At 47.0% G+C, this 27,229-nt stretch overlaps 1 protein-coding gene across 9 annotated transcripts in view; it reads right to left on the reverse strand.

Moving 5' to 3' along the window:
* Positions 1-27,229, reverse strand: part of HDAC4 (histone deacetylase 4) — a 163,723-nt gene that overhangs the window by 55,097 nt on the left and 81,397 nt on the right. For 7 of the 9 annotated variants that reach the window (XM_085065865.1, XM_085065866.1, XM_085065868.1 and 4 more), the window contains 4 exons: positions 18,065-18,309; positions 7,702-7,852; positions 4,977-5,097; positions 764-885 (listed from right to left, as the gene is read on the reverse strand). In XM_085065865.1, coding sequence (XP_084921991.1) covers positions 764-885; positions 4,977-5,097; positions 7,702-7,852; positions 18,065-18,309 — 639 coding nt within the window. The remainder of the gene's footprint in view (positions 1-763; positions 886-4,976; positions 5,098-7,701; positions 7,853-18,064; positions 18,310-27,229) is intronic. The other 2 variants (XM_085065864.1, XM_085065861.1) reach the window with 1 other exon arrangement.

The raw sequence follows: 27,229 nt of genomic DNA on the forward strand, positions 1-27,229 counted from the left end.
AGGTGGAGTCAGCATGCCTGGAAGTGTTTAAAAAACCTGTGGATGTGGCACTTGGGGACATGGGTTAGAGGCAGCCTTGGCAGTACTGGTTGATGGAGGATCTTAGAGGGCTTTCCCAACCTTAATGATTCTGTGATCTTTGCAGAGCAGCTTTTTTTGCTGTCCTGCAGCAATTTCCAGTGCTTTCCAGCTGGAAACTGGTGGATTTCCAGGACTGCTCCCCGAGCGAGGCTGAGCCTTTCCCCGAAGGCAGCGGCCGAGGATCACGAGCTGGCCGGCTCTGGGAGCCCAGGCTGTGCTGGCTCAGGCATGTGACACCGAGCTGAGGAGCACAGCCAACCCAAACAACCTGGTTTACATAATCCAGGCTTGAGGAATAACTGACCTGCTCAGCCACCGTGCAGCGAGCAGCCAAACTGAGAGGGAACTGTCTAGGTGTGAAGCGAACCCTCGCAGGGAGCCCCGGCGCTTGCCCTGGCACAAACCTCCTCATTTACCTCAGGTATCACAAACCTCCTCATTTACCTCAGGTATCACAAACCTCCTCATTTACCTTAGCTCTAAACCTCAACATAAAATGCAAATCCCCCAAAAAATGGACTTTTTCTCGGCAATTCCCTCACTCAGCGAAACACGCTTGGGTCAGAGACACGCCGATGTCTGTGAATCCAGCTTTTGAGAAAGAATATCTTCTTTTTCAGCCAAATCAGCTCCGAGGGACAGCAGGGACAGTTGGCAGCACGGTGAGGAAGGGCAGCCCTACCTGTTTTTCTGAGTGGGAAGTCGTCTTTGGAATCGTACATCCCCAGGACTGGGTGGTTGTAGGTGCCGGAGACGCCGCTTTGGGGTGGGGAGCTCTGGTCCAGAGAGCTGTGCTGGGTTTTCCTGCACAGAAGGAAAGAGAGGGACAGGTTTGACACCAGGGACACGCAGAGGGGACACAGAATGCAGGGTCTGACACCTCAGAGAATGAGGAACAGGGCAAAGACAAAGGCTCTGGCTTTCTCCTGGGCATTCCTACAAAAAAACCCAACTAAAATCTATATGCAGGGAGGTAACCAAACTTAGTTTTCAGTGTAAGACTCCACCTTGGGCACTCCTAGAAAAAGTCCCACTAAAATCTAACAGCAAACTTAGTTTTCAGTATAAAACTCCACCTTGTAGAGCACAGCTCAACTCATGCAGCTATCAAACCATGAGGATAAATTCTAAGCTGCTACTTGGGCTGGGTTTTGCTAAGTCATGCTCTTCAATCTGAGCACAGGTGGTGTCACCCCCCTCAACTCTAGCACAAGTGAACCATTACCCTCCTTAAAATAAACTCCAGGTTTAGCAGACAAAGCCTAAGGCTGAAAGATTCAACTGGCCACACAGGTGGCCTCCTTCTTTTGCTCCTGCCTGTCCTCCCATCCCAGGAACTGGGATGCCAAAGCACTCAGCACCTTTCCAGCTGAACTTCTCCAAGCTGATAATTTATGGCTTTGCTTGAGCAGGCTGCTGGAAGTAAATTACAGTCTGTTTGCTGAGGATATTAAATAATGAATGAGTTTTCTCAGCCTCCTACCAGTTTGTTGGCTGCATCTTTCCTGCTTAATGACTTGTGCCCAGCTTTGCTGTTTCTCAGGAGCTCCACCAGCCTGGGAGAAGTCTCCAGTCAGCAGAGCAGCTCCATCAGCAGAATGACTGATTTAGCCATGCAGGTGACACTCATGGGGCTCTTAAAACTTCACTTTAAATAAATAGAATTTAAACCCTGTATTTCATCTAAATACAAAAGGATTTGGGACAACAGAAAGCAAGCACTTCGTTTAAAAAAAAAAAGGATATTCAAAATTTTATATTGCCTAAAAAACAGGTTGAAAATATTCTCCTACAAAAGTCTCTTCAAGGAACCAAATAAAGCCATTCCCAGTTGAAAACTGCACAAATTCATGCAATTTCTCGAGCACTACCAATCCCCTGAGTGCAAGCTCAAGAGAAAAGTTGGCTGTTTGCTGAGATGCAGAGCATCAATTCCACTGCCAGTTAAACCCTTCAAAAAATAAAGAGCTAATGAAATACCAGGAAAATACATTGAATTTTCTATTTTGTTACAGGAAAAAAAAAACCCTCTGCAAATTTTATTTGAACATCTACATGAACATTTTCTATTCCCATAGACCTGCTGCTGGAAGGTGTCCCTGCCCATGACAGGGGATGAAATGGGATCCAAGAGCCCTGAGTCCCAGCAAGTCACACAATGACATTTTTGGCTCCGTATGAGCAACAGACTTTTATTTTCCCCTCCCTCCTTTTTCTTTTTTTTTTTTAATCATGACTTAAGCAGCACAATCGAGTACATTGAAGCTATTTTCATCACTTTGTTAGGGAATGTGCAGGAATTCAAAAGGCCTGTTTAGATGTGCTCCAGGGCTGCTGAATGACAGATATTGAGCTCTGCAAACAGGAATACATTCCCTGGCTCCAGGACTGGGATCTGACGTCGCTTCCAGCAACATGCACTGCTCTGCATGCCCGTTCAGGAATTTCAGAGCTCTGGAAGGAGAGGAAATTGGACACTACACGGAGCTTGCAGGCATTCCTGAAAGCACATCCCCTCACTTAAGGCAGCCCCTGTTCCCTGAGGTTCTTCAAAAACCCATGTGCATGGATAGGAAGGTTGGAGTGATGATCTTGGAGGTCTTTTCCAGCCTTAAGGATTCCATGATTTGACAGAACATCCTTCAAACATGTTCACCCAGAATGCACTGAATATACATCCAAACACGCTGGAATATTTTGCATTCACACCTATGAATGCTGGAATCATTCAAGGTGGAATTCAACGTATAATTTAAAGTATAGTTGTATCTCTGTACCTCCTTACCATGCAAATGCTCAGTTAAACTCCCTTTCATGGCTCTTGGCACATGGAGTGCATGCTTCCCAAGCATTCCCAGGGAAATCACAGACAGCAAAAATTCCTGGGAGCTGGGCTGCTCAGCGGGTTCAGAATCCACAATGCAAATCCAAAGATTCTGCTGTTGCCTATCCTAAAACCCCACAACGGTTTGGGCTGGAAGAGACATTAAAGACCCCCTTGTTCTGCCCTCTTCCACCAGGCCAGCTTGCTCCAAGCCCTGTCCAACCTGGCCTTGAACACTTCCAGGGATGGGATATCATCCTCGAGGTCTTTTCCAGCTCTAACAACTGTGATTCTGTGTCAGCAGAACATTTTTCATAGCCCAGCCACTGACGTCAGACCATCATGGTGCTCAATACCCCTAGGAGATGTTTCTTTTTTTTCCCAAGCAATGCTTTCCATTAAAAAAAAAAAAAACAGAATTCACAAACCTTAATAAGACCAGGGGAAGTGCTTAAAAGCAGGCGTGTCATTTCAAGAGGCTCCTTCAGCATCTGTTCCCACTTAATTGCCTTGCCTTGCTCACAGTAGGAGCATGGAGTGGATCTCCTGCAAGCCCTGCTTGCGTGTGCTGAGCCCAACCACCACCCAACTGAATCACATCCCAGCTATGTGGGGACAGAAATATCTCCAGAGCTCGGCTGGTAACCTATGAGATGCCATATAAATAAATACTAATATGTCAGGAATGTAAAGGTTGTTTCCCTTTTTGGAAAAAAAAGAAAAAAGAAAAGAAGAAAAAAAAAAAGATTTTTTTTTAAAAATAGGATGGAAAGGAAAAATCCTCAACTTCTGCCTGAACAAGTGAAGGCACCTTCCACTATCCCAAAGCCTCATCCAACCTGGCTTTGGACACTTCCAGGGATCCAGGGGGAGCCACAGCTTCCATGGGCAACCTGAATTCTACGTGACCTTGTACCACTCCTGCACTAACTGTTATTTTAACCAACTTTGAAAGAAATGGAGACTCAGAGCCTTCAACCACTTCTAATGAAATCCCCAAGTCTCAGATTAAATTTTCAGAGATGTATTAGAACTGATCAATCTCACTTTGCCTGCAATAACATCTGAATTCTTCTGCCAACTCCACTTCAGCCTTTCTGTCCTGGCTCAGAGCTGGGATAGCTTTCAAATTTCATTTCAGCTTGAATTCTGGAATTTGGAAACATCTTCTGGCTATGACCTCATCCTCCCTGTACACATGTTCGTTTCTTAAGACTTAAAACACTGTCAGTGCCTCAGCTTGAACACGAATTTCATGGCAAAATGAAATTACTTTTGTAACTCAAAATTTCATTAATTTTAAGGTCACTAAAGCCAACATCCAAAGCACTTTGGCTTTTTATTTAATAGAGACAGTCACAAAGTCATAGCAGTGGAAGCTTTCAAGTCAGATCAAATTTTCTGATTGTCTTTTGCACAACGAAAATGTTGATTTCTGAAATTGCAACTAGAGACCAACAGCTGAAAATTTTCAAACCAAAATGGAGATGTTGGGGTAGCTGTGACTGAACGTGCAAACTGGACCCACTGAGGTTTCCAGTAAGAGTCAAGTAAAGAAAACTTCCAACTATGAGAGATTAAGAAAAGCAGTAAGTGTTAAAGGCATTAAAGTACAAAGCTTAACTATCCTGATTTGCAGGAATTCACTGAATCATTGAATATCCTGAGTTAGAAGGGCCCCACAAGGATCATCAAATTCCAACTCCTGAACATCAAGAATTGTTCCTTATTTGACTAAAGCTCAACTTTTATAACACCAGGCAGGATTATAACACCAGCTGAGTGAAAAGCTGGAGGACTTTTAAAAGCTGATCTCTGACCGTAGGACTTGTGAGTTTGAACAACTCTGGATTAAAGATGACACAAAGACCTCAACACAGAGAACCCCACTGGGACCATCAACAGACATGAAAACCACACTGGAACCCTCTGGAAAATGTCATTTGGGAATGCTCAGCATTGCTGTCACTGCTCTGGCTCATCCCACGAGCAGGTCAGGCCTATTCCCTGCAGGATTTGGGGACAAAGGTGGCACTGGCTGGATCCTGCAGACAATCCCAGCCCCACTTACCCGTACCAGAAGCGAGGGTCACTGGATATGCAGTGGTTGAGATTCCGGTGGGCCAAAGCCTTCTTCTTGTTTAACACAAATTCCTGTAATTTCATCTTCACTTCTGTGCTTGCCACTGCACCTGCAATAAAAAAAAATAAATTTAAAAAATGGTATTAAATCAATTCACATACTCAAAAGAATTTTGAATTTCTAAAAAGATTCCGAATCAAACCTTTCATTTCCAGTCCAAAAAGAAGAACTTGGCTTCCAAAGAGAGAAGAACAAAATGCCTCCAGTAAGGAGCTCTCCCTTTTTATCCCTTTAGCTTGGCATAAAATCCCAAGTGATGTTTGAAAACACAGATGAAATCAGGTTTATTTCACTAGAAGAGGATGTTGCACTTGCATAGAAGCACATTTAGAATACAGCACTTGTCCGAGGTACCCAGCTCTCTTTGATCCAAAGCTATTTAAGAAAAAGGGTCTTGTGCACCCTCAAGTTGTTAAATGTCACATCTAAAAACAGAAGGGGAATGAGCCCAATGGCTCATATGTAGATTTGGTCTTGAAAACTCTTGTAAACAGGGACCTCTTTGTTCCCAAGTCTCTGTGCACACCACGACCTACGTAATATTTTGCTTCATTTACAAGCCTGCCAATCCCTTGCTTCAAATAGAAAACCTAACATTTTAAAAAAATAATAATAAAGAGATTCAGTAATTCTGCAGAGCTGGAATGTCAACTGTGTAATTCCTAATGGTGATTTCCTGCACAATGGAGAGCAGTCTGCCATGATGGATCCTGGTGATCACTGGGTTGACAGCCCAGACTCCCAGGCTGGGTTCCTGATGGAGCAATGCATCCAAAATTTGGCAAGGGAAGACATGGAAAATGATAGTTCATCCACACCGTGGTGCAGGGCAGGAACTCCAGTGGAAAATATCTGGGCTGGGAGGGAAGGAAAAGGCCAGGAAAGCTGCCTGCTCCACTGGGAATAAGAACTGAAAGATCACCCAGTTGTGTTCTTGTCCCCTGCTCGAGCACATGGTGACATGGGGGGACAACTCCTGGGCTCCCCCTGAGAGCAGGGAACTGCAGTGTTCCCACCAGGCACTGCCTGAAGGTGTAAAATTGTTCAGACACCAAAGGAGTGCTCAAAAGCCAGAAAATTCCCTTTTTTTGGAGCCCTGCATTTCTCAGCAGCTCTACAAAGGCAGGTTTGGTGGAAAGTTCAACCAAAGAGCTAGAGATGAATTCCTGAGTAGCAAGACCATAAGAAGTGACAAATTCATGCTTAAAGGTCTTCTGTCTCCAAACTGTGCCATCCTTAATCCATCCAGCATCTTTAAAACAATCAAATCTGCCTGTGGTCTGCCAGTTTTGGATAAACCTGTTACTTAGAAGACTTGAAGTTCAACATTTTTGGACTGTAAGATTTATGAAAGCTCCCCTGAAAGGTCTTCCTCCTTTATTGGAGGCTGAAAGATATCACAGAACCTCAGAGTGGTTTGGAGATCTCAGAGAGATACCCTAAGGATCATCTAATTCCAACCCCAAACCCCTGCCTGGCTCCAGGGCAGAGCTGTTAAGGAGGGAGAACAAACTCTACCTCTCTCACACCCTCTTCCCATTTCAGATCAGGACAATTTTAGCTGCTCTTCGCCAAATTTTGTGATGTGAGAAAAATAACTTAAGTATCCTTAAGAGCTGAGGTGCAATAATGATTCTACACCACAGTACTTCTTAAATAAAAAGTAATTTAAAAATAAAACCGTAGCCATGGCAACAGGATCTTCAACTTAACATCCCCAAATTCTGGGTTTTTTCCTCTACACCTCTGTGTTTCACCCGAAAAGCGCTCTGATCCCGTTTTACAGAGATTAAGGCGTTTTTATTTCTTTGCAGATTACTTTAATGAGGATGTGCAGGTTGCAGCTTTGCAGTGAGGCCCAACAAAACACAGACCAAACATCAACAGCTGATGGGAGCAGCAGGGGGAAGTGGAAATGTTCAGGGATTCTGAACCTCTGGTCTTTCTAGTGCTTAAAAGGCCTCTCAGACAGAGCCCAGTCTTTTCCTACTAGAAAAGTTCTTGGAGTTCTACCTTATTCCCAGTTCCTGGTGTCCTTCCAGCACTTGTCCCATCCTGAGCTCCTCACTTCCCACCCCAGGAGTTGATGCCACAACTTGGCGAGGTATTTTTCCTCCCATTCACTTGCAAAAGAAGCCTCTGGTAAAAACAAGTCTCTGATAAGGGACATTGTGAGGCCACAATGATCTCCTCAAGTGCATAATGACACGTGGGGGGAAAGCAGCCACAAGCTGTAACCTCCAAAAGAAAAAAAAAAAGCTCCTGCTGAATGGAACAGAGCTGAGAACTCGGCTACGTCTTAAAAGGAGTGAAATTCAGAGCAGCAGAAAGAGAAAAGAAGTGCAGCGTGCATCTGGTGTATTTTATGGGCTTAATATTCTGCCTCCATTAGGAATGCTGCCAAAAATACTTCAAAAAATGTTAAATCGAGGGAAGAGAGGATACGCTTCCTTTTGAAAAACGCTAAAATGGCATTTAGCGAGACAAAAATGAAGATAAAGCAGAGAAATACATTTCCCTCTTCCCCTCAATCCCTCCGCTGAGTCCCCACAAGCTCCCCGTGCCCTCAAGGAGGTTCCTCCATCTTTCTGAAGCTCCTTCACAGCTCCCATCCACCTGTCAGCATCCAAAGGAGTGAGCTTTGGCCACTTACTCTCCTTCCCTTTCTCTTTGTTTTTCAGCTGCTGCAGTTTCTGCTCTCGGTGCTGCTTCTCCAGCTCCTGCTCCTGCCGGTGCTGCTCCAGCTTCCTCTGGTGCTCCAACAGCTCCTGCTGATGCTTCATGGCCAGCATCTCCTGCTGCTGCTGCGGAGAAGGGAAGAGGGAAAAGGAGCAAATTAACACCATCAGCCTTCCTTCCCAGAGCCAAAGCAGAGGCTGCAGCCAGGGGACAGTGACGGTGCTTGGTTCATGGAAATAAGGACAAGCACGGGTCTTCTTTTTATCTCCATCACCTGATTTTTAAATAAAACCCCACCAGGGCACCTTCAATATTATTTGTTGCACACAGAAGTTGTAGAAATTGTGGTTGCCCCATCCTTGGAAGTGTGCAAGGCCAGGTTGGATGGGGCTTGGAGCAAGCTGGGATAGTGGGAGGTGTCCCTGCCCATGGAATGAGATGGAATTTAATGTCCCACCTCACTCAAACCAAGCTGAGATTCTGTGATTAACAATTACAAGAATTGCTTTGATACATAAAAAAATAATTCCCCCAACAACTTCCCCCAACAACCTCTCCATGAAGGATTTATCCTGGCCCTTTGGACTAGCTCACACTCATGGGAATAATCAGGAGACACAATGTCTAATTCAGGTAAATATTTGCCAAGCTTCCATCCAATGAGATGTTCAAGACTGAAAGCACCAAAGGCTGCAAGTTCCCCCTTGGGTCCCCAAGTCCCAGCAGCTGGAAGGTGTCAATGTCCCCACCACCCTCCTAGGAGATTTGGGGTGCATTCACCGTGGGGCTGAAGGTGGCAGTTGGATGTGCTGTGCCCTGCCTGAAAAGCAGGTGACAAACGACGCATGTCAGCAGCCTGGAGAGGCGCAAAGGGATCTCCATGGGGCTAAAAACTGCTTTTTCTTAAAAAAGCAAAGCTGAAAGGGAGGTTTGCCACCTCCCAGCTCGATCTGCACCCTTCCCAGCAAGGCACAGGCTGGATCCAAGTGCTGGGCTGCTGCTGAGCCTCCCGCAAAGCCCCGGAATGCCGGAGCACAGCGCCCACCCCGCACTCTTTACGTTGGCAGCTTATAAACCGAGGGATTGATTGGGAACTGGCAGCCTCCAGCTGCACAGCCCTGACCTCTGCAGGGCTCTGCTTAATGGGGGTCTGTGCTGGGATACCACCCACTGCTCCCGAGAAATCCCTCAGGCCAAGAGGGATTGGGAGCACGGAATTACGGGATGGTTTGGGTTGGAAGGGATCTCCAAGATCAGCTTGTTCCAAGCCCCAAGCCATGGCTGTTAAGACAGGGAATCTGCTCTCTCCAAGAACATCTCAATCCATCCTCATCCAAACCCTGCCAGCTCCTGCATACACAAGTCTCCCATTCCACGGTTTTTCCTTCTCCTGGAGCACATTTTCCTTTCAATCCCTTCAATGATGATTCTTGGGGTGTCCTGTGCAGGGCCAGGAGTTGGAATTGATGATCCTTGTGAGTCCCTTCCAGCTCTGGCTATTATGGGATCCTCTGATTAACTTGTGGCATTGCACACTCGCACCACCCCATGCTTCAGCCACAGATGCACCAGAGATACAAATAAAATTACACCATTCTATATAAAGATGAAAAAAAAAAAAAAATCAAAGAGGTATTTACAATCTGCCTGGCTATCTGCTGGAAACTCTCCACGGAGGAATCCCTGCTGCTGCCTGCTCCAAGCAGGCAGGCTGTTGTAAAACACCAAAAACCCAGTTGTCTGCAGTGACTGCACCTATGCCTCCCTTCCTAATTCTACTGCATTAAAATGTAAACAACCAAAAATCCACACTCAAAAAAATTTTTAAAAAAACCTAGAAAAGGAGGGAAAAAAATAGAGAAAACCAGTTATTTTTGTTTTCTAATTAAGCAGCAGCTTCTACTAACACATCTCCATTTGGGGAAAGAGTCTCTTTTCTGACTTCCAACAAGTCCACCACATGGTGGGCTTTGAGAACCTCGCCATGGAAAGTATGCAAATGAACAATATTTAATGCACAATATGGTAAAACAGGTTTTGTTATTTTTATGGAATCAGGAGCCTTTTCTCTCCATCTGCAGTCTCCTAGGCTCTGCAGGCTCTGCTTCCTGCGATGGTTTACATACATTAGGCTGCTTTAGAAGGAGCTGTGCTTTCATTGACATCTGGAGTGAAATGGGAATGAAAAGCCCAATTTGTAGCTGGATGGTTTAGGGAAGTTTCATTAGGGATGTATTGTCTCTGCTCATTTTGACCCCAGTTTCCACAAAGCCTATTCTTAATATAGTTTTTCAAATCATTTGGAAGTTGAAAAAAAAAAATTGAAAAAAAATAAAATAATGAAGCCACATCTCCGATTGTACCCATGAAAAATGAAAAGAAATCACTGTTGATGTCTGTCTGTCTGTCATCACAGCCTGGGAAAATGAGGAAAGAAAATCCATCCATGTGTCTTCTCAGGCCATGAATATTTCTGATCAGGAATGTCATGGGGAAACAGAAATTTAGGGTGGATATCAGGGAAAGGTTTTTCCCCAGAGGGTGCTGGCACTGCCCAGGCTCCCCAGGGAATGAGCACAGCCTGAGGCTGCCAGAGCTCCAGGAGTGTTTAGCCAATGCTGTCAGGGATGCCCAGGGTAGGATTGTTGGGGTATCAGAAAGAAAAACAAACATCAGAAAAACATCTGATTCATTTAAAGCCATCAAGGCAAATTTGAACAGGCACTGCCCATTCAGACCCTGTGTGTTCATCACAAGCAGCTGGAGCAGGGGGTTTATTCCCCAGCTATTTCCCAAACAGTGAAATTTTACTACAAAGTGCTTTTTCTGAGGGAAATCCCTGGATCTGAGACTAAGTCAGCCCTGAGTTTGAGGAGCACTGTGTGACAGACACACACACACTGCATTAGGGAGCTCAGAACATCTGAATTAGGGGCTCTTGCCAAAATCAATATTTGTAAATATTCATAACTATGGGGATTCCTGCATATGTTTAATGTCACTGCTCCCACTATTCCTGAAAACTGCACAAATGTTCAACTGTACCTGCAGTTAGTGTTGCTGGTGCTCCTTTAGCATATATTAATATTAATAAAGGTAATGGGGAGAATGTAGAGCATTTCCAGGTATTTATCAACTGTCAGCCTGCCGTGAGGACTCGGTGATCCAGAGGATTTTGCCATCACATTCCTCAATTGTCTTCAGTGCTCCCAGCTTGTCTGCCTGGAAGGGGGACTAACACCTTATCAGTAGGGGAACTGTCACAGAGAAACCTCTTTTTAAGGCAAGTGGAGCTATATTTCCCTTTAGTCATTATTAGTGGAAAGATAATGTCCCAAAATCTTCCAGCAGCCAGGAAGTGGGGAGTGCTGACACCAAGTTCCCATCTCCCAGAGAGAACCAGGATGCATTGCATGGTGAAATCTTGCATTAGGACTTCCACAGCCACTCCTCCAGCTGCCAAAACAAGTAGCCAAAAAAGCACAGAGATCCTCCCTGCCCCCCAGCTCAGACTGCCTCCTGGGTGTTTATGAGAGGTATTTTGAATAGCTGCAATTAGTGGAAGGGAGAGCAAAATTGGAACGCTTCTGGCTGATAAAACACTTCCTGGCATCCAAAGTAGCTTAATGCTGTGTCTTGCTCCCAACCTGCAGCTCAGTCCATACCAAAAAAACCTACCAAAGCAGGAGACATCAGCACTCCCTGAACTTGTCCTCTTAAAGGCTGAGTTAAGGAATGAGCCAGCAGACACTTGCAGAAGCTCTGACTGACTCTCCTCTCCCCCAGCAGACAGCCAGGCTCTGGGTTTGGGTTTAAGGGGTTTTTTACCTGCCACCTGGTTTTGGCAAAATTCTGTGTGGGCTTAAATCAGCTATTCAAAATGATCTTGAGCTGTGATTCTGCAGAAGTGAGGTACATTTGGAGGCGAGAAACTCGCCAAGAACAGATACATCAAATCACCGCCTGAAAAATCATTGGCTATGGGTGGAAGCAAAGCACGGATGTTGGGATTTCTGGGAGATGGATTTCTGGGAGAAGAGCTCTGTTGGGTTGTTTTACAGTGATTCCAAAGTTTCATGTTCCCCCCATCCTGTTTACTGAAGTCTCAGGCTGTGGCTCTGATTTCAGGATCAGCTCCCTTGGCTCAGGCACGGCATGTTTGGGATACCTCCTGGAGCACTGGAGACTGGGCAGAACAAATCAGCTGTGCTGGGAGACAAGCAGGGGGGAACATTGTGGCTTCCAGCAGCAGCCAGGACACAAAGATCTGGAAGGATGAGCAGCTCTCATCTTATTTCTGGGACATCCATCCCACGTGTCCCCTTCCTGCCATCGGGCAGCTGACAGCCAGCACTCCTGTGCCAGGAATTCCCACGGGCAGCTCCGCAGGGAAATGATCCCAGACCCCTGAGCCCAGTCAGACACATCCTACTGAGAACGTCTGGTGCTCAGGGTGACAAGGCCAAACCATCTCCAGGAGCAGGACTGATGGTGATGTTCCCTCCTCACCAGCTCCCAGGGATAAGATCCCATGTTGTTACTTTGGCAGCTTTATGTATGAATATGGAATTTTGTAGCCCAGTCTCCTTCCCATGTCATTACCTCTCCTAAAAGGCTGGAAGCTCTCTGAGCCCTGAATACCTGCAAAGGTTCAGCACTGGGGAAGTTTTTGTGTGCACATTTTGCTCCCTGACTCCCACTGCAGCCTAACTTTTCCCTTTCTCTATAGGGAAGCAGCCTTTGCAGAAAGCCACAAGGTCCATCTGTAGTATCCATCACATTCCAATTTCCCTCTTTAGAGGTGAGGAAAACTCCTTTGTATTTGCCTCTGCTGGGCTTTAAGTGGTTATTACTGCAGGGGAGGGAATCAGGAGCAGGGAATACCCATCCCAGCATGGATGGCAATAAGTAAATCAGAGAATTTGATTTAAATCAACCCCTGTAAACCAAAAGACCATATAAATTCCTGCAAAGGAGGAGCCCCAGATGTTTAATGCTAAATAAGAGATCAGACCTTGGTCATGGGAGGAGCAGTTAGTTCCTCTGTGAGCTGTTCTGGGGTAGTTTGGATATTACAGGAATTCCACATTTCTGAACATGAATGGATCAGCAATGGTACATTACCAAGTCAACATTCCTGGGATAATAGCAGGATCCAGAGGGGTATTTTATACCTGCCCTGATTCTCTGTGTTCTCTTTGACTACTTCCAATTATTTTGTAAGTTCAAAAATAAGATAAAATGGGAGTTGAACGTTCAAGTGTGTGAACTGCAAAATATCCCTTCTGCTGCCCTTTACTTTGAAATTCCAAACTGAATAGACAAAAAAATAATCATGGTGCCCTACACATATATTAGTCCAGGTAAGTCTGGAGTTCTCATTCTGCTCCTTCCAGCCAACCAGCTGTGGCCCATCTCAGAAGAAACCAAAAGGAAATGTTTCTTTTACAATTTTTCAGTAGGTCTGTAAGGACCAAACTTCCCTGGATGAGCATTCCAGCTTCTCTCCCGACACCACCAACAGTGCTTGGATGGTAGGAAGATGCCTGAATTATCCCAGCCTGCTGCAGGACTCTCTCAGCCAAGAGATGGGGTAAAAGGTGCCCAAGCTGCTCTGTGGATTTGTTGACAAAACCCTTCCATGTGCAGGTTTGTCCTCACCGCTCTCGGAAAAGATCCCGCCTTTGAGGCTGAGGAAAAGTCACCACCCACCCCCTTCAAAGGGAGTGAACGCTCTGATCTTCCAAAAGTTTCCCCCCAGGGCTACTTCAGTCAGAAGTTAAGTTTTGCAGGATCTAAGGTCTAAGTTTTGGAGTGGGCTCTGTGTGCCAGAAAAGCGAGGCAAGGTCACCGAGAAAGAACAGGAAGCCGTCTGGAAATAGCGCGAGTTCCAAGGCGCTCGAGTAGTAACGAGGCACAAAATGTTCAGTCTGGTCTTTTTACCACCGACTGTACCCAGCTGCAGCTTCCTAAGATGAATAATCCTATCAGCCCAGAATCCAGACAGAGGCGGACACCTGGTATCTCCAGCCTTTTCAAGTTCCTGTTGAAAAGGAGACGCGGGCTGCGAGGAACAGGCACAAAAATGAGCAGAGGGAGCTGCTCCACGCCGGCTGCTGCAGGAAGGGAAGATGATCCAGGTCCAGCCCCTGCCATGGGTAGGGACACCTTCCACCAGAGCTCCATCCAGCCAGGCTGGGAGCAGCTCCAGGGGTATCCTGCAGGCAAACCTGCCATTCCACGGGCAGGTGGCTCCACATGAAAGCAATGAGCAGTTTCTCCCCTCAGCATCAACACGACAACTATCAAGTCTAGACATCTTTGGGGAAGAATTGCATTTCTCTACAGCACGGCAAAATCTGTCTGGAAGATTCCCTGAAAGATTTTTCAATCTCTGAGACCAAAGGAATGGCCTGAGAATTTCACCCCGTGTCTCTGAACAAGAGGCTGATCCCTCAGATGTGTTACCACCCCTAGCTCAACGTAGGAATTCATTCTGTCAATGGAAAGAGAACAATTTCCGCATCACTCCACAGCAAACATCCTCACAAAGCTCCTTTCCCTGCCCATCCTATGTCAGATGCACAGCCCAGCCCTCCCTCTGCTCCTGATGCACACAGTCCTTTCTCAGATGGTGGGAAAACTGGGAACGGGATTGCACAGTCCCAGGTGAGGATTTCAGGCCCAGGAGGAGCTGGGAGGCTCAGCTGCTTCCCTGAGCTGTTATCCCATCCGACGTGCGTCAGCATCCCCGAGAAGTTTCCGGCTGTGGCTATAAAACAGCCAGAGCTGGGAAGAGCTCTGCTCCAGGCTGGGACACAGGAGATGAACCACATTGCCCACAACGTCCTTCCCTTCCCCAGTGAGCTCACAGCACCCGAGGTGCCTCTGGCCCTGCCAAAGCGCCCATCCTGCCCCTCTTCCATCCAGCCCTTGACCAGAAGGGCAAACAGAAAAGCTTTTTGGTGACTTCCAGCTGATCTTGGCTGGGAATGAGTGACTCACAAAGGAAAAAATTCCCTGCCGGTTCCTCCGCAGCCAAAGGTCAGGCAAAGCTCACAGCGGGACCTGCGGAGAGGCTTTCCACCATCTCACCGGAGAGCCAGGCTCCTTATTCCACCCTTGGATTGTTCAGGAAGGCAGATTTGAAGGCCATAAATATTGTCCCACATCTGGCAAAGCACACTGGAGCGGAAAATCCATCTGGCTGAAGGTGAGTGGCTACAGGAGAGAGGAGCCACTGCCGGTGCCTCCAGGGCTCTCTCTCTTTTGGTGCTTTCCAAAGCCAGGCCTGGGCAATCTGCAGAGCTGCTCTGGAGCCGTGAAAGAAACAGCTTGCCCTGCTCCTTATGGTGTGAAGCCTTCAAAAGGCTCGGCTTATTTTCCCTAAACATGTCAGGGTTTTCACAGGATCACCACGGAACAGTCTGGGTTGGAAGGGACCTTAAAGCTCATCCCATTCCAACCCCCTGCTGTTGGCAGGGACATCTCCAACTAGACCATTCTGCTCCAAGCCCCATCCCTCCTCACCAATTCCTTCCTAATATCCAATCTAAACTCATTTTTTTTTCAGTTTCAAGCCATTCCCACTTGTCCTCTCTCTCTCCATGCCTGAGTTTTCTCATTTCCTCATTCTCCCACTCCCACCCTATGCCGAGCTCTGTGTCCATTACACAGCCCTTCCACAAATATTTTTTCGCTCCCATCCTGGCTCTCTCCAAATTGCACCATCTTGGGGAATTTGGCACTTTTATGGGAAGGCCAAAACACAGTGTCTATAAAAGCAAGGACTGGGACACACCAGGGAAAGGATCACATGCTCGGGCAGTCATCGCCTTCTCCTCCTGCACTAGGGTCAGATGATTAAAACTGAGCTGATGGAAGCAATTCCAAGCTCTGGAAAAAGCCAAAACTCGAGCTTTCAATAGGAAAAAGTTATCTACTGGGATAGAAAAACAGGCAAGCCATGCCAGCATTTTCCAGGCCAACTTGCACTCACTGAAGTGTTCCTTACACTCCTGCTTTGTCTGGGGGGTGGGATGAGGGGTGTTCCCCCCTTCTTAGCTCCTATCAAGTCAGACCAGCTCTTCTGTTCCCACCAAAACCATGGCAAAAAAAGGAAATAAAACAACCCCAAAGCATGATTTCTCCTGTACCAGCAAAGGAATCAACACTGGAAATAGGAGCTGTTTGAAAGCTTCACCAGCTGGGAAGAGCTGGAGGTGTTCACCTGGAGAAGGGAAGGCTCCAGGGAGACCTTAAAGCTCATCCCATTCCAAGCCCCTACCATGGGGGTGTTCATGCCTGTGTGGACATGGGATTTAAAAAAAAAAAAAAGAAAATTAAAAAAACCACCTAAATTTCTCCCAAAAGAGCTGTGCATCTTCACTCAGGACTATTTCTATACCAAACCGCACAGCTCAAGTGCTTCTCTTGCAGACGATAAATGGGTTTTATTTGCTTTAATATCCCCGCCCTGCTTTCTTCATGAGCCATAAAGGAGCGGGGCAGCTCCGAGTCCAAATTTAAAGTTATATATTTTAATTCTCTGGGCAAAATAATCGCTTCCCTGCACTCACAGCCACTGGACTTAGCACAGTTACCAGTTCTAAGAGTCACCTAAATATGGGCTGACTGCTGAACACACAGACAAGCGGGATGTTTTCCCAAAGAAAATGCACCACAGTAACACACCAGGGCAGGGCTTGGGGTTATTTTCTTTGTGAGGGATCACAGGGTTTATTTCAATAAGGTGCTGTTTGATTTCTAAAGCAATTCTGGTCCCACTGACACACTTCCTACTCTCAGAGATCACCTTGCAAGCCACCCTGTTGTAAAGGATTATATCATCCCTATTTTAAGGCTCTCATTTAGCCAGGCTTACACACGAGATGAAGAACTTCATTACCTAATGGGCTGCATACACCGTGGCTTCTCAAAATTAGAGCTCAGCTTCCTCCTAACACAGATTTCGAGCAGAGTCAGTCGGAGCTTTAACATAAATGAGAGCAAATACCTTCCTATCACCAGTGCTTTGAGCTTGGCCATTGAATGGGAACGAGCCTGCCTGATTTTTCATAGACAAATAACTACAGGCACGGGCAATTACAAGGGAATAATGGAAATATTTGTCACAGAATTCCCCATCCTTTCCCCCTCGAGTGTTTGTGCCATCTGTGGACAAATGTGTAACTACAGCAAGGTGGGGATGCATAAACATTCCATACATACACCCAGAGATGCACATATTATGCATCAGTGTATAAATATATTTACAGCCCAGCACCTCCTCACCTCTGCACTGGCAGGAGCACTGAGGACTCACAAAGGGACAGAGGCATTTGCTGTTAATCCAACCTCAAACAGGGACACTTCTTACAAACCCCAGCTCCTCTCTGTACTAAAAAGTCTGTAAATAACACCCCATTAACTTTTAATCCCATCTTCCCCACTCTGACATGCATTTTGTATTAAAATGAAAGTTATATAAGGTTGAATCAAGGTTGCTTTTTAATATTACATTAAGGCTATTTACCATGTGCAGCACTAATCCCCCTTTGAAAAAAAGGAGCCTATTAGCAATTCGGAAAGCTTACGTTGCCATAGCAATAGTCCAGCACTGGGAAATATTTATATAATGTCTCATGTTTTCACTCTGCAACAACCATCTTCCACACTGGACTTCCCACTGACCCTGCCTGGTGTTCCCTCCCTGTCCCACGCAGGGCACAGCACCTGGTTGGTGCCTAATACTGAAAAACCTGAATGTGTGCAGGCACTGCCTCTGCATTCCCTATTCCTGCAGTCCCACCATGATACACACACTGGGTATGCAGCCTGTGCTGGTGGCAAACATCCAATGAGAAGTTTCTGTGCTACTCCACTCCCAAATGTGTGACCACAGCAACAGGTATGGAATATAATCGAATCCTGCTTGGTTCAATTCCACTGCAGCTTCCCAACTGGGGAGTTTTTGTATCCAGGGAAGGGAAAGGAGATGGGGAAGAGGCTGGAGCAGCAGGAGCAGCTGAGGGAGCTGGGAAAGGGGAGCAAAGGGGGATCAGGGACCTTCTGAATCACAGAACTCCCTGACAGGAGGGTGGAGAGCAAGTGACAGGACAAGAGGAAACAGCCTCAGGGCGAGTTCAGATCGGAGATCAAGGTTAATCTTCCCTGAATCAGTGGCCAGGCACTGGAACAGGTTTCCCAGGGCAGTGGTGGAGCCACCACACCTAGAATTGTTCAGCTGTGTGTGATGCAGGACTTGATGGCTTGACAATTCGACTCCACAACCTTGGAGGGTTTTCCCAAGCTCTTCCCAACCCCTCTGCCCTTACCTTGATGTGCTCGTGCAGCTGTGCCTCGTGCTGCCGGGAGAGCTGCTCGTGCTGCCGCTGGAACTCGGCGATGAGGATCTGCCTCTGGATCTGCTGCTTCTGCTTGAGGGCCAGCAGCTCCTGCTGCAGCTGCTGCTCGCGCAGCGTGGGCTCCGTCACCGGCAGCGAGAACTGGTGGTCCAGCCGCAGGTCCATGGGCACCGAGCTGGGGGCCACTTGCAAGGGCAGGGCTGTGCTCACGTCCACTGTGGGGGGAGAATGTGAGAGCAGGGTGAGTGGGGCTCTTGTCACCAGAGATTTTCTCCAGAGAGCTGCAGGAGCTTTGGGCTGGTAAACTCGTTAAATTCACATTGTTTTTTTACCGGGGAAAAAAGGCCTATGGAGATTCAGGATCAATGAGTGCCACCTCCTACAAACCCTACGAGCAAAGAGCTTCACAGCATCATGTGTGACACCTCTGGTGTCTTCAAAACACACTCACACCTCCTTTCCACTCATCCAGCATCACTGGAAATGAGAATAAAGATTAATCCAAGATTTCACAGAAAGGATTCATCTCGATTTATGATGGATGAACTGATGGACTTGCCATGGTCAGGAACTCGAGGCTCTCACTTTAAGAAACTTATGCAGAAAACCACAGTATTTGGCTTGGGAAGGACCTCAGAGCCCAACCAGTGCCACCTCTGTCATGGGCAGGGACACCTTCCACTATCCCAGGTTGCTCCAAGCCCTATCCAACCTGGCCTTGGACATTTCCAGGGATCCAGGGGCAGCCACAGCTTCTCTGGGCAACCTGTGCCAGGGCCTGCCCACCCTCACAGGGAACAATTCCTTCCCAATATCCTATCCATCCCTGCCCTCTGGCAGTGGGAAGCCAGAACTCCTTTGCAACAACTGAAATCAGTTTGTTTCTCCTAAAAAAACCAAACTACTGCCACCCCATGAATGACTAAAAATCTTATAAATTCCACCTGAATGACAGTTCTGCCTTTCACAGGTATTCTGTATTTGCAATATTTGCTGTCTCTCTGTCTCTCCAGGGCAATCCCTCAACAACCCTGCTGAGAGCTTTGAATGAAGATCAGCTACAGGATAACAAAGGTTAATCCCTCAAAAACACTGAGCTTCATCAAAACTGGAAAATAAAGGTGGGGGTTTTTTCTCCATATCTTCTGTCAGGCCATTAATCTTACCAACCCAGTGAAAGTGTTTTCACAGAGTTTTTCCCAAATACTCTCATGGAGCACAAGTCTAGGAGTGTGTTCACTCGGCTTGCCCAGGGAGGAGGAGCGGGAGGCTTTCATTTTTTCATGGAGACATTTTCAGCAAAAGGTCACATTACTGGAAGTGCTGCTCTTTTTTCATCCCACGAGCTCTTCCCTCCACTTCCCTTTGGTCTTCCTTCCTGTGGCCTTTTTCTCTGCTCCCCTTCCTTTAAGGCCCCTCCCGACCCAAACCATTCTGTGATCCCAGGCTGCTCCAAGCCCCAGGAAGCCATTCCCTGTGTCCTGTCCCTCCATCCCTTGTCCCAAGTCCCTCTCCAGCTCTCCTGGAAACCCTTTAGGCTCTGGAAGAGGCTCTAAGGTCTCCTTAGAGAGCATTCTCTTATCCAGGCTGAACACCCCATCCCAAAATCAATCCACTTTCAGGCAGGAGTGTGGCTAGCACAGGTCTTTCCCATGAGAATTCCTTTTGTGTTTTATAAATAAAGATAAAGTCTGGATGTTATTAAAAACAGTGTCCCAAGATCTGGACGGTGCAGGCCTGGCCAATCAGGCCTAGGAGGAGGTTTCTGACTGACCAATCTGGGTGACCTTTGAAAACTCTATATATATGATGAAATCAAAACAATAAAGGTCTTTCCTTCTTGCCACTGAGAACTGGGTTCTTTACTCTGCTAGTGGCTCAACAGCAACACAGGAGGAACACCCTGCCACCTCTGATTGTGCCTTGGGATCAATTCCTCCTGCTTTACTCTCTCAAAAGAGCCTGAAGTTGTTCCTTGACAGAAAACAGTCCCAAGAAAACTTGACAAGCCTCCCATTTCCCATGCAAAGGGACTCATTCCCCCCCAGCCACGGGCATGGGGTGCAGCTGCAGGGATGGAGACCACAATTCCCATTCAGGGCTCCGGCAGAGGCTGCGTCATCCCTGACTCTCAACTATTTCAGGCTCAAGAAAAGAAGAGTAGCACTGGGAGCTCCTGACCCACAGAGCCCTGATGAGCACAATCCAGCCCTCTCTGCTCCATGAACGCAGCCCCACAACAACAAACCCCCTGTGTTCAGGGAATACTTGGTGGGAGACTCGAAAATTGCTTTGCTAGGTTCTGCCTGGAGAACACACGAGCACAATCGGAGTCGTGACGTGAGCCGAGGCACAAAGACGACATTCAGGCTTGGGATGAGAAATGCCAAAGCCATGAATTAGGAGACAAGATCCTGATTATGAATAATCAACTATCTCACAGTCTTTCCCTGCTTTTTTTCTTACTGTAGGAAGAGAAAAAGCTTACATTTTAATTTTTTTAAATTTTCTTTTTTCACCCTTGGCATATAGGGAATCATTTTTTCCCCACAGTCAAGTTAGTCTGATTTTGATTCCATGGTCATACCATGATGACTTTTATACTAAGTTAGAACCACTCTGCTGGTGATTCCCTTCCCAAATAAATAAAACATGGCTATACATCAAAGGCTGCTTGCATGCTGCACGTTAATTAAGACCTAAAGCACTTTAGTCCCCATCGATTGCTGATGGAGATTGGGAATTTGACACCTCGCAGCTCTTCTGTACCACACTGAGAGCAACAACCCAAAATGCAGGGAAACAAAGTGACAATCTCTGCCCTGAGAGCAAAGTGCACATCCTACAAAAAGTATTTAATCATGGAATCATGGGATGGGTTGGGTTGGAAAGGACTCAAAGTTCACCCAGTGCCACCCCCTGCCATGAGCAGGGACACCTTCCACTATCCCAGGCTGCTCCAAGCCATGTCCAACCTGGCCTGGGACACTTCCAGTGATCCAGGGGCAGCCACAGCTTCTCTGGGAAAAATGGAAAATAACTTCTCCGTAAGTGCTGAGTGCTTTGGAAGGGATTAGGGGAAGGTGATACTAAACCTGTGAATACACGTTTCAATACAACTAACAGTAATAATTGAATTTTCTTCCCATTTTCTGAGACAGCATTTTCATGCAGGTCTTTAAAGGATGGAAATACAGGATCCAGTCTTGAAAACACACCAAAATGTTAAATCGAAAATTCAGTATAAGAGACACCAAACGAGTATTTAAATTCAAACCTTGCTTCAGCATAACCTTTACTTAAGGTTAATTTGAAAAATATTCACAGAATCACAGAAGGATTTTGTTGGAAGGGACCTTAAAGACCATCACATTCCAACCCCCTGCCATGGGCAGGGACACCTCCCACTAGACATCAAACTAGATTTTTTAAAAATCAAATGCTGCTGCCAGAATTAATCCTTTCTTATTTTTTTTTCTCGTTCCTCTTCTATTTTTTTTCCTTTTTTTTTTTTTAATTTAAATTTAAGCAGCACAGAAAACTGCCTCTCACATTTGAAATCCAACATCACCTTCAAAGGGAAAGTGCAGGAAATGCTTTCCCTGAGCTCTCCCTCCCTCCCTCCCTCCGGCACAGAGCGAGTCCCGCTCAACTCAAACAGCTCCTTCCCAGCTCCTCTTTCTTCAGCAATTCCCTTTGGAGAAGGGGAAAATAAATCACATCAACCTCCCCAAATCTGCTGCAAAACCCTGGGGATGAGAGTTTGGTCAAGGCTGGAGGAAGAAATCAGCTCCCACTCCAGGACACACCCCACCTGTCCGTGACAGAGTGAGCATGGGAGATTCCCAAAATCCCAAGAAAAGAGCATTCCAGTAACTCTCCAGTGGCTGGTACCCTCCCAGACTGCTGCCCAGCGGGGAGGAGATGCCATGGCTGACCCTTTCCTGCCAGGGCTTTCCAGAACCCATGGTCTCAGCTTTTTCCCCTCTCCCATCCTTTCCTGGCCAGGCCTTTATTCCCAGCTAATGAGTTTGCTCTTTAATTACTGGTGCGCCAGCCGTGCCCTCGGGCCAGGCTCTGCCAAGAGCAGCACGTCAGCCTTGGAGCACCCACAGCAAGCAAACACAAAGCCAGAGGATGTGCTCAGTATCCCAAACTCTTGGATCATCCCCATCCCGTGGAACCACCCAGCGGGATGCTGAGGATGCATAACCCTCTCAGTGTTATTTTCAGCTCTTTCATCCCAGGGGAAAAGCAAAAAAGTCATGCGTTTTACTCCCTGACTTTACTCCTCAGGGATATCCTTGGTGTCCAGCAACAGTTTAAAAGCATTTAAATGCCAAGGTGCTGCCAGCAGGAGTAGCTCTGGCATGTGGGGAGCATGATGCCAGCCCCGAATCCACCCAACACCGTTCCTATAAACCCATCACCGCAATTTTCCTTGGAATCAGCCTGGCAAAGGAGGCAAGCAGCTACTGCTGACTCTGAGCACAGCCAAGGGAGCACTTGAGGTGGTTTATTCTGGCAGGAAGATGTGTGTCAGTCGAGCATCACTGGATTATTATGAATTAAATCCATCCCCCCCCGGCAGTGACTGGAATGCCAGCAACCGCTCCACCAGCAGACAGACCCAGGGATCCTTTTCCAACGGGGCTCCCACTTCCCAAATGGTCAAAACTCCCCGAAACACTGAGAGACGGTGAGATCAGAACTATAAATAGCACCAAGCTACTGCAGTATCTGACTGCAGTGCCAGGATAAAAGCAGCGGATTTTGTGGGGAAGCGGAACGAAGCCGCGGCACCCTCGGAGCTGGTTTCATCTCCAGCACGGTGGATGTCCCAAATAGAAGGAGGAATTTATAGGAGAGGGGGAAAACAACACGTTACCAGCTTTGATTCTCTAGATAAGGTTGTGCCAAGCTGGGCTGGAGGAGCTGCAAAAGTTGTCCAAGAGCAGGTGGTGGGAGCAGGTCACGGCAGGGCAGCCCCGGGACACCAACATCCTCTGGAGCACATCCCGAGCACCACATGGGAACAGGATGAAGGCACTGCCCTGCCCTGCTCCTCTCAGATCCACAGCACACCAGGGCAAATGAAAGGACTATCAGAGAACTATGGAATGGTCTGGGTTGGGAGGAACCTGAAAAATCGCCCAGTTCCAGACCCTCGCTGGGTGGGACAGCATGGGCAATCAATTCCTACTGCTTTACTCAATTTTTACCTCTATTATCCCACTTGAAGGAGCCCAGGGAGGATATCTGGGGCTGGAATAACCCAGCATCACAGCCCAGCTAGACCCACAGGCAGGTCAGCCACCTGCAGGAATTTTTGGACAGCCCAGGCAGGTGAGTGCAAAGGCAGCCTGGATCCTGTCTGGGAGCAGTTGGGGTTTCCTACGAGCTCCATGCACGCTGCAGTTCAGCAGGGGATGGAGTCACTCCCTGCTCGGGGAACATTTCACGCTCTGTGAATGGGAACCGAAATTAATCATCCCATCAGCCATGGAAACACGGCGAGGCACCGCTCCGGAGGCAACAGATGGAGCTCGAAATGTCACTCACTCATTCACGGCGAGGAAAGCTTCCCCTGATTACTACCCAGACCTGGAAACGTCATCGGGGTGCAGAGATTCTGGGTTTCTACATAGCCAGATTTCCTAATTCCTCCCCCGAAAAGATCTAGTTAGTCTTTATTAGGAAGCTACATGGAAATTGTATTCATGATGATAAAGAAGCCAAAACTTGAAGAGCAGACCACTTATCCTACTGTCTCCATCTTAGATTTAAAGCATTAAAAAATGTCTCTTCGCTTGAAGAGAAAAAAAAACTCACCAAGCTACATCCGCAACAGACAGAAAACAACATTTCTGAGTTTTTGCAAAGAATCCCAGAATGGTTTGGGCTGGAAGGGATCTCACTGCAAGCCCTCTTGCCTCAGAGCAGGACATCAGAGTTTGGAAAATTATAAGCTTTCACGGATAAATATCCACAGGTAATTCCTTAATGAGAATATGGAGAGTTCAAGGCCAGGACCAAACCCTTGATGGCACAGACATCTCCAACACAGATGTCTCCAACAGATGAGCCTGTGCAGGACACAGAAGCTCCAAAGGGAGACACTCCAGTTTCACCACCTCCTTTTCAACCATTATCCTACTTTATCTCCTTGCTGGTTTCATCAGTGACATCTCTAACAAATGAGTGTCTTGGATGGAGCCAGAGCTTTTTGTGAAATTAAAGATAATGGAATGAAAGGAGTCGGCTCTGACTCCTTCTCATTTCAGACTTCATACAATTGTGGGAAACCTTTCTTTGCACAGTCCCTTTGCATGGAGTGGATAAGCTAAACCCACCTGAGTTCCCATAGAAAAAAGCATCTAAATAAGTAAGTAATAATAAAACAGAGAACAACAAAAACAAATGTGCATCTCTTTTCAAAAGGCTCAGGGTGCCCAGAGAAGCTGTGGCTTCCCCTGGATCCCTGGAAGTGTCCAAGGACAGGTTTGATGGGAGTTTGGATCAACCTGGGATAGTGGAAGGTGTCCCTGCCATGGCAGGGGAGTGAACTGGATGATATTTCAAGTCCCTTCAAATCCAAACCATTCTGGGATTCTGGGATTCCTGGGAATGTAATTTCACCTGCCTCTTGCTTCAGGCATTACCCAGCGCCTGAACCTCTTTGATCCCTCTGTCTTGCTTCCAGAACAGGAAACTTCTCCCCTTAGCAGATCCCCAGGACAAAAAGCCAAGTTGAAGGAAGCTCAGCTGCGCTTCTGCACAGCCAAACCCACGTGGATTTCTCACATGCTTCTCTCTAATCTCACTCTGAGCTTCCCTCAAGGGAAAATGACACTTTGGAGAAGAGAGTTAAACATGGAAGAGATGGAGCAGGAGCCAGAAAGTCTCATCCTGAGATTATACATGAAAAACTTCCCACGAGAAAAAAAAATAATCCACCTGGCTGGATCAGGATGGGGGAGTTGAGGGGTTCCCAGCAAAGGTGGGGTTAGACAAACACCTGGACATTCTCACTGGTCCTCTGGAGTTTTCCCTGGAACCTCCAAAGGGATGATGTCTCCAATGGCAGGAACAAAGCCAGCTGATGAGCTGGTGACACATGGCATGGTTTGGGTTCTTATAGTCCATTCCATTCCATCCTCCTTCCACTATCCCAGGTTGCTCCAAGCCCTGTCCAGCCTGGCTTTGGACAATTCCAGGGATCCAGGGGCAGCCACAACTTCTATGGGCACCCTGTGCCAGGGCCTCCCCACCCTCACAGGGAACAATTCCTTCCTAATACCTGTCTATCCCTGCTCTCCTTCAGTTTAAGGCCATTCCCCTATGTCAAAAGAGAAGGTGAAACAAAATTCTTAAGAATTACCTGCCCCACTGTACTTCAGAAAGCAAATAAATGGTTACCACTTGCAGTAGAGCGAGTTCACTTCTGCCACCAGCCAAGGGACTCCCAGCTGTACAAAAAGCCCCAAAATGTGCAACACGACCTCCTCTGTGATGACCAAAATAAAGTAAAATCAGCAAACCCAGCAGCTAAATAGCAAATTGTAATAGGAAGCCTATTCCACAGCTCTGGAAAACTCATAGATTGCTCAAGGGCTGCAGTTTTGAGTAGGAATCCAGACTCTGGTGCAAGAGAAGCCCATCCAAATGGGTAAGTAGCCCACAGCTTCCTATAGCCCCCTCTGGAAGGGCTTTACTTCCAAATAATGGATATACTCAGGTATCAGCTGCATTAGAACCAGGATGCTCCTTGTTGGCCATTCAACACAATGAAGATGCACATGAAAATATGAAAAAAAAGTTTTTTAAGACAGTGCCAAGCACAAGCAGTTTCCTAGAGAAATTCAAGTAACCTCAAACCCTTCAAACTCCATGACAGCACAGAGAATTTACACTAAAGCACCTTTTTATCCTGGCAGAACAGGCAGGCAGGGGTTGCCCTTCCTGGGTGCACACACCAGAACACACACCTGAGTTAAGCTTTCTCTTAAAAAACTGGCATTTTCCTTTTTTAATTTTTATTTAACCAAGACCCATCAGATAAAGTGAACACATTAAAACACAGAAGCATGCTACCCAAATCTTAAAGGATGAGGGCAGATGTTCCCGGCACTCCCCATGCTAGCAGTGACCCATGCATGACAAAGCTTCCCCACTCCATGGATGGCTCTGGAATCAGACTAGGAGAGCTGGGGGTGTAAAACTGGAGAAGAGAAGGATCCAGGGAGACCTCAGAGCCCCTGCCAGTGCCTAAAGTGGCTCCAGGAGAGCTGGAGAGGGACTTGGGACAAGGGATGGAGGGACAGGACACAGGGAATGGCTTCAAACTGCCAGAGGACAGGGATAGATAGGATATTGGGAAGGAATTGTTCCCTGTGAGGGTGGTGAGGCCCTGGCACAGGGTGCCCAGAGAAGCTGTGGCTGCCCCTGGATCCCTGGAAGTGTCCAAGGCCATGTTGGACAGGGCTTGGAGCAGCCTGGGATAGTGGAAGGTGTCCCTGCCTGTGGAATAGGATGTGCTTGAAGGTCCCTTCCAATCCAAACCATCCTGTGATTCCACAATTCTTCGAATGCTGTTTTTCAACTCATTTTAAACTCTACTTCCCAAAGAAAAAACAGCATAGTGATAAACACCTCTATGAATGATCAAAAACAACAGCTTAATTTTGTCCCTAGAAGCTTCTACACTTGAACCTCTTGTTTCTTTTATGAAAAGCTCTATGCTGGGTGGTTGCCAGCTGTGCATGTTAAGCAGCTTCCCAAACCACAACACACCTACACTGCAGCTACTACAGCCACAGCAAGGGGGGAGCGACTCCTCCCTCATCAATTCTGATAAATTCTGGATTATCTTGCTTTAAAATGCCATTTCAGCTGCGAAACTTGGACCTAACACAGGGTTTAGGGATTTTGGCAGATTCAGTGGGAGGCTACAACTCTGCTCCAGCTACGTTCAGGCAACCAAAGTTCCCTGCCAAGGAGTCGACTGCAGCCTGATCCTTCCACAAAAAGAAACAGGATGCTGTGAGAAGCCCGAAGGTGAGAGACATAAAATATCTATATAAGGATGGAGCTCCTGTATGTACCCAAAATAACAGTGACTCACTTTTCAGAGCA

Source organism: Lichenostomus cassidix, chromosome 7, assembly GCF_008360975.1.
Source record: "Lichenostomus cassidix isolate B80296 chromosome 7, HeHo_3.0, whole genome shotgun sequence".
NCBI lineage: Eukaryota > Metazoa > Chordata > Aves > Passeriformes > Meliphagidae > Lichenostomus > Lichenostomus cassidix.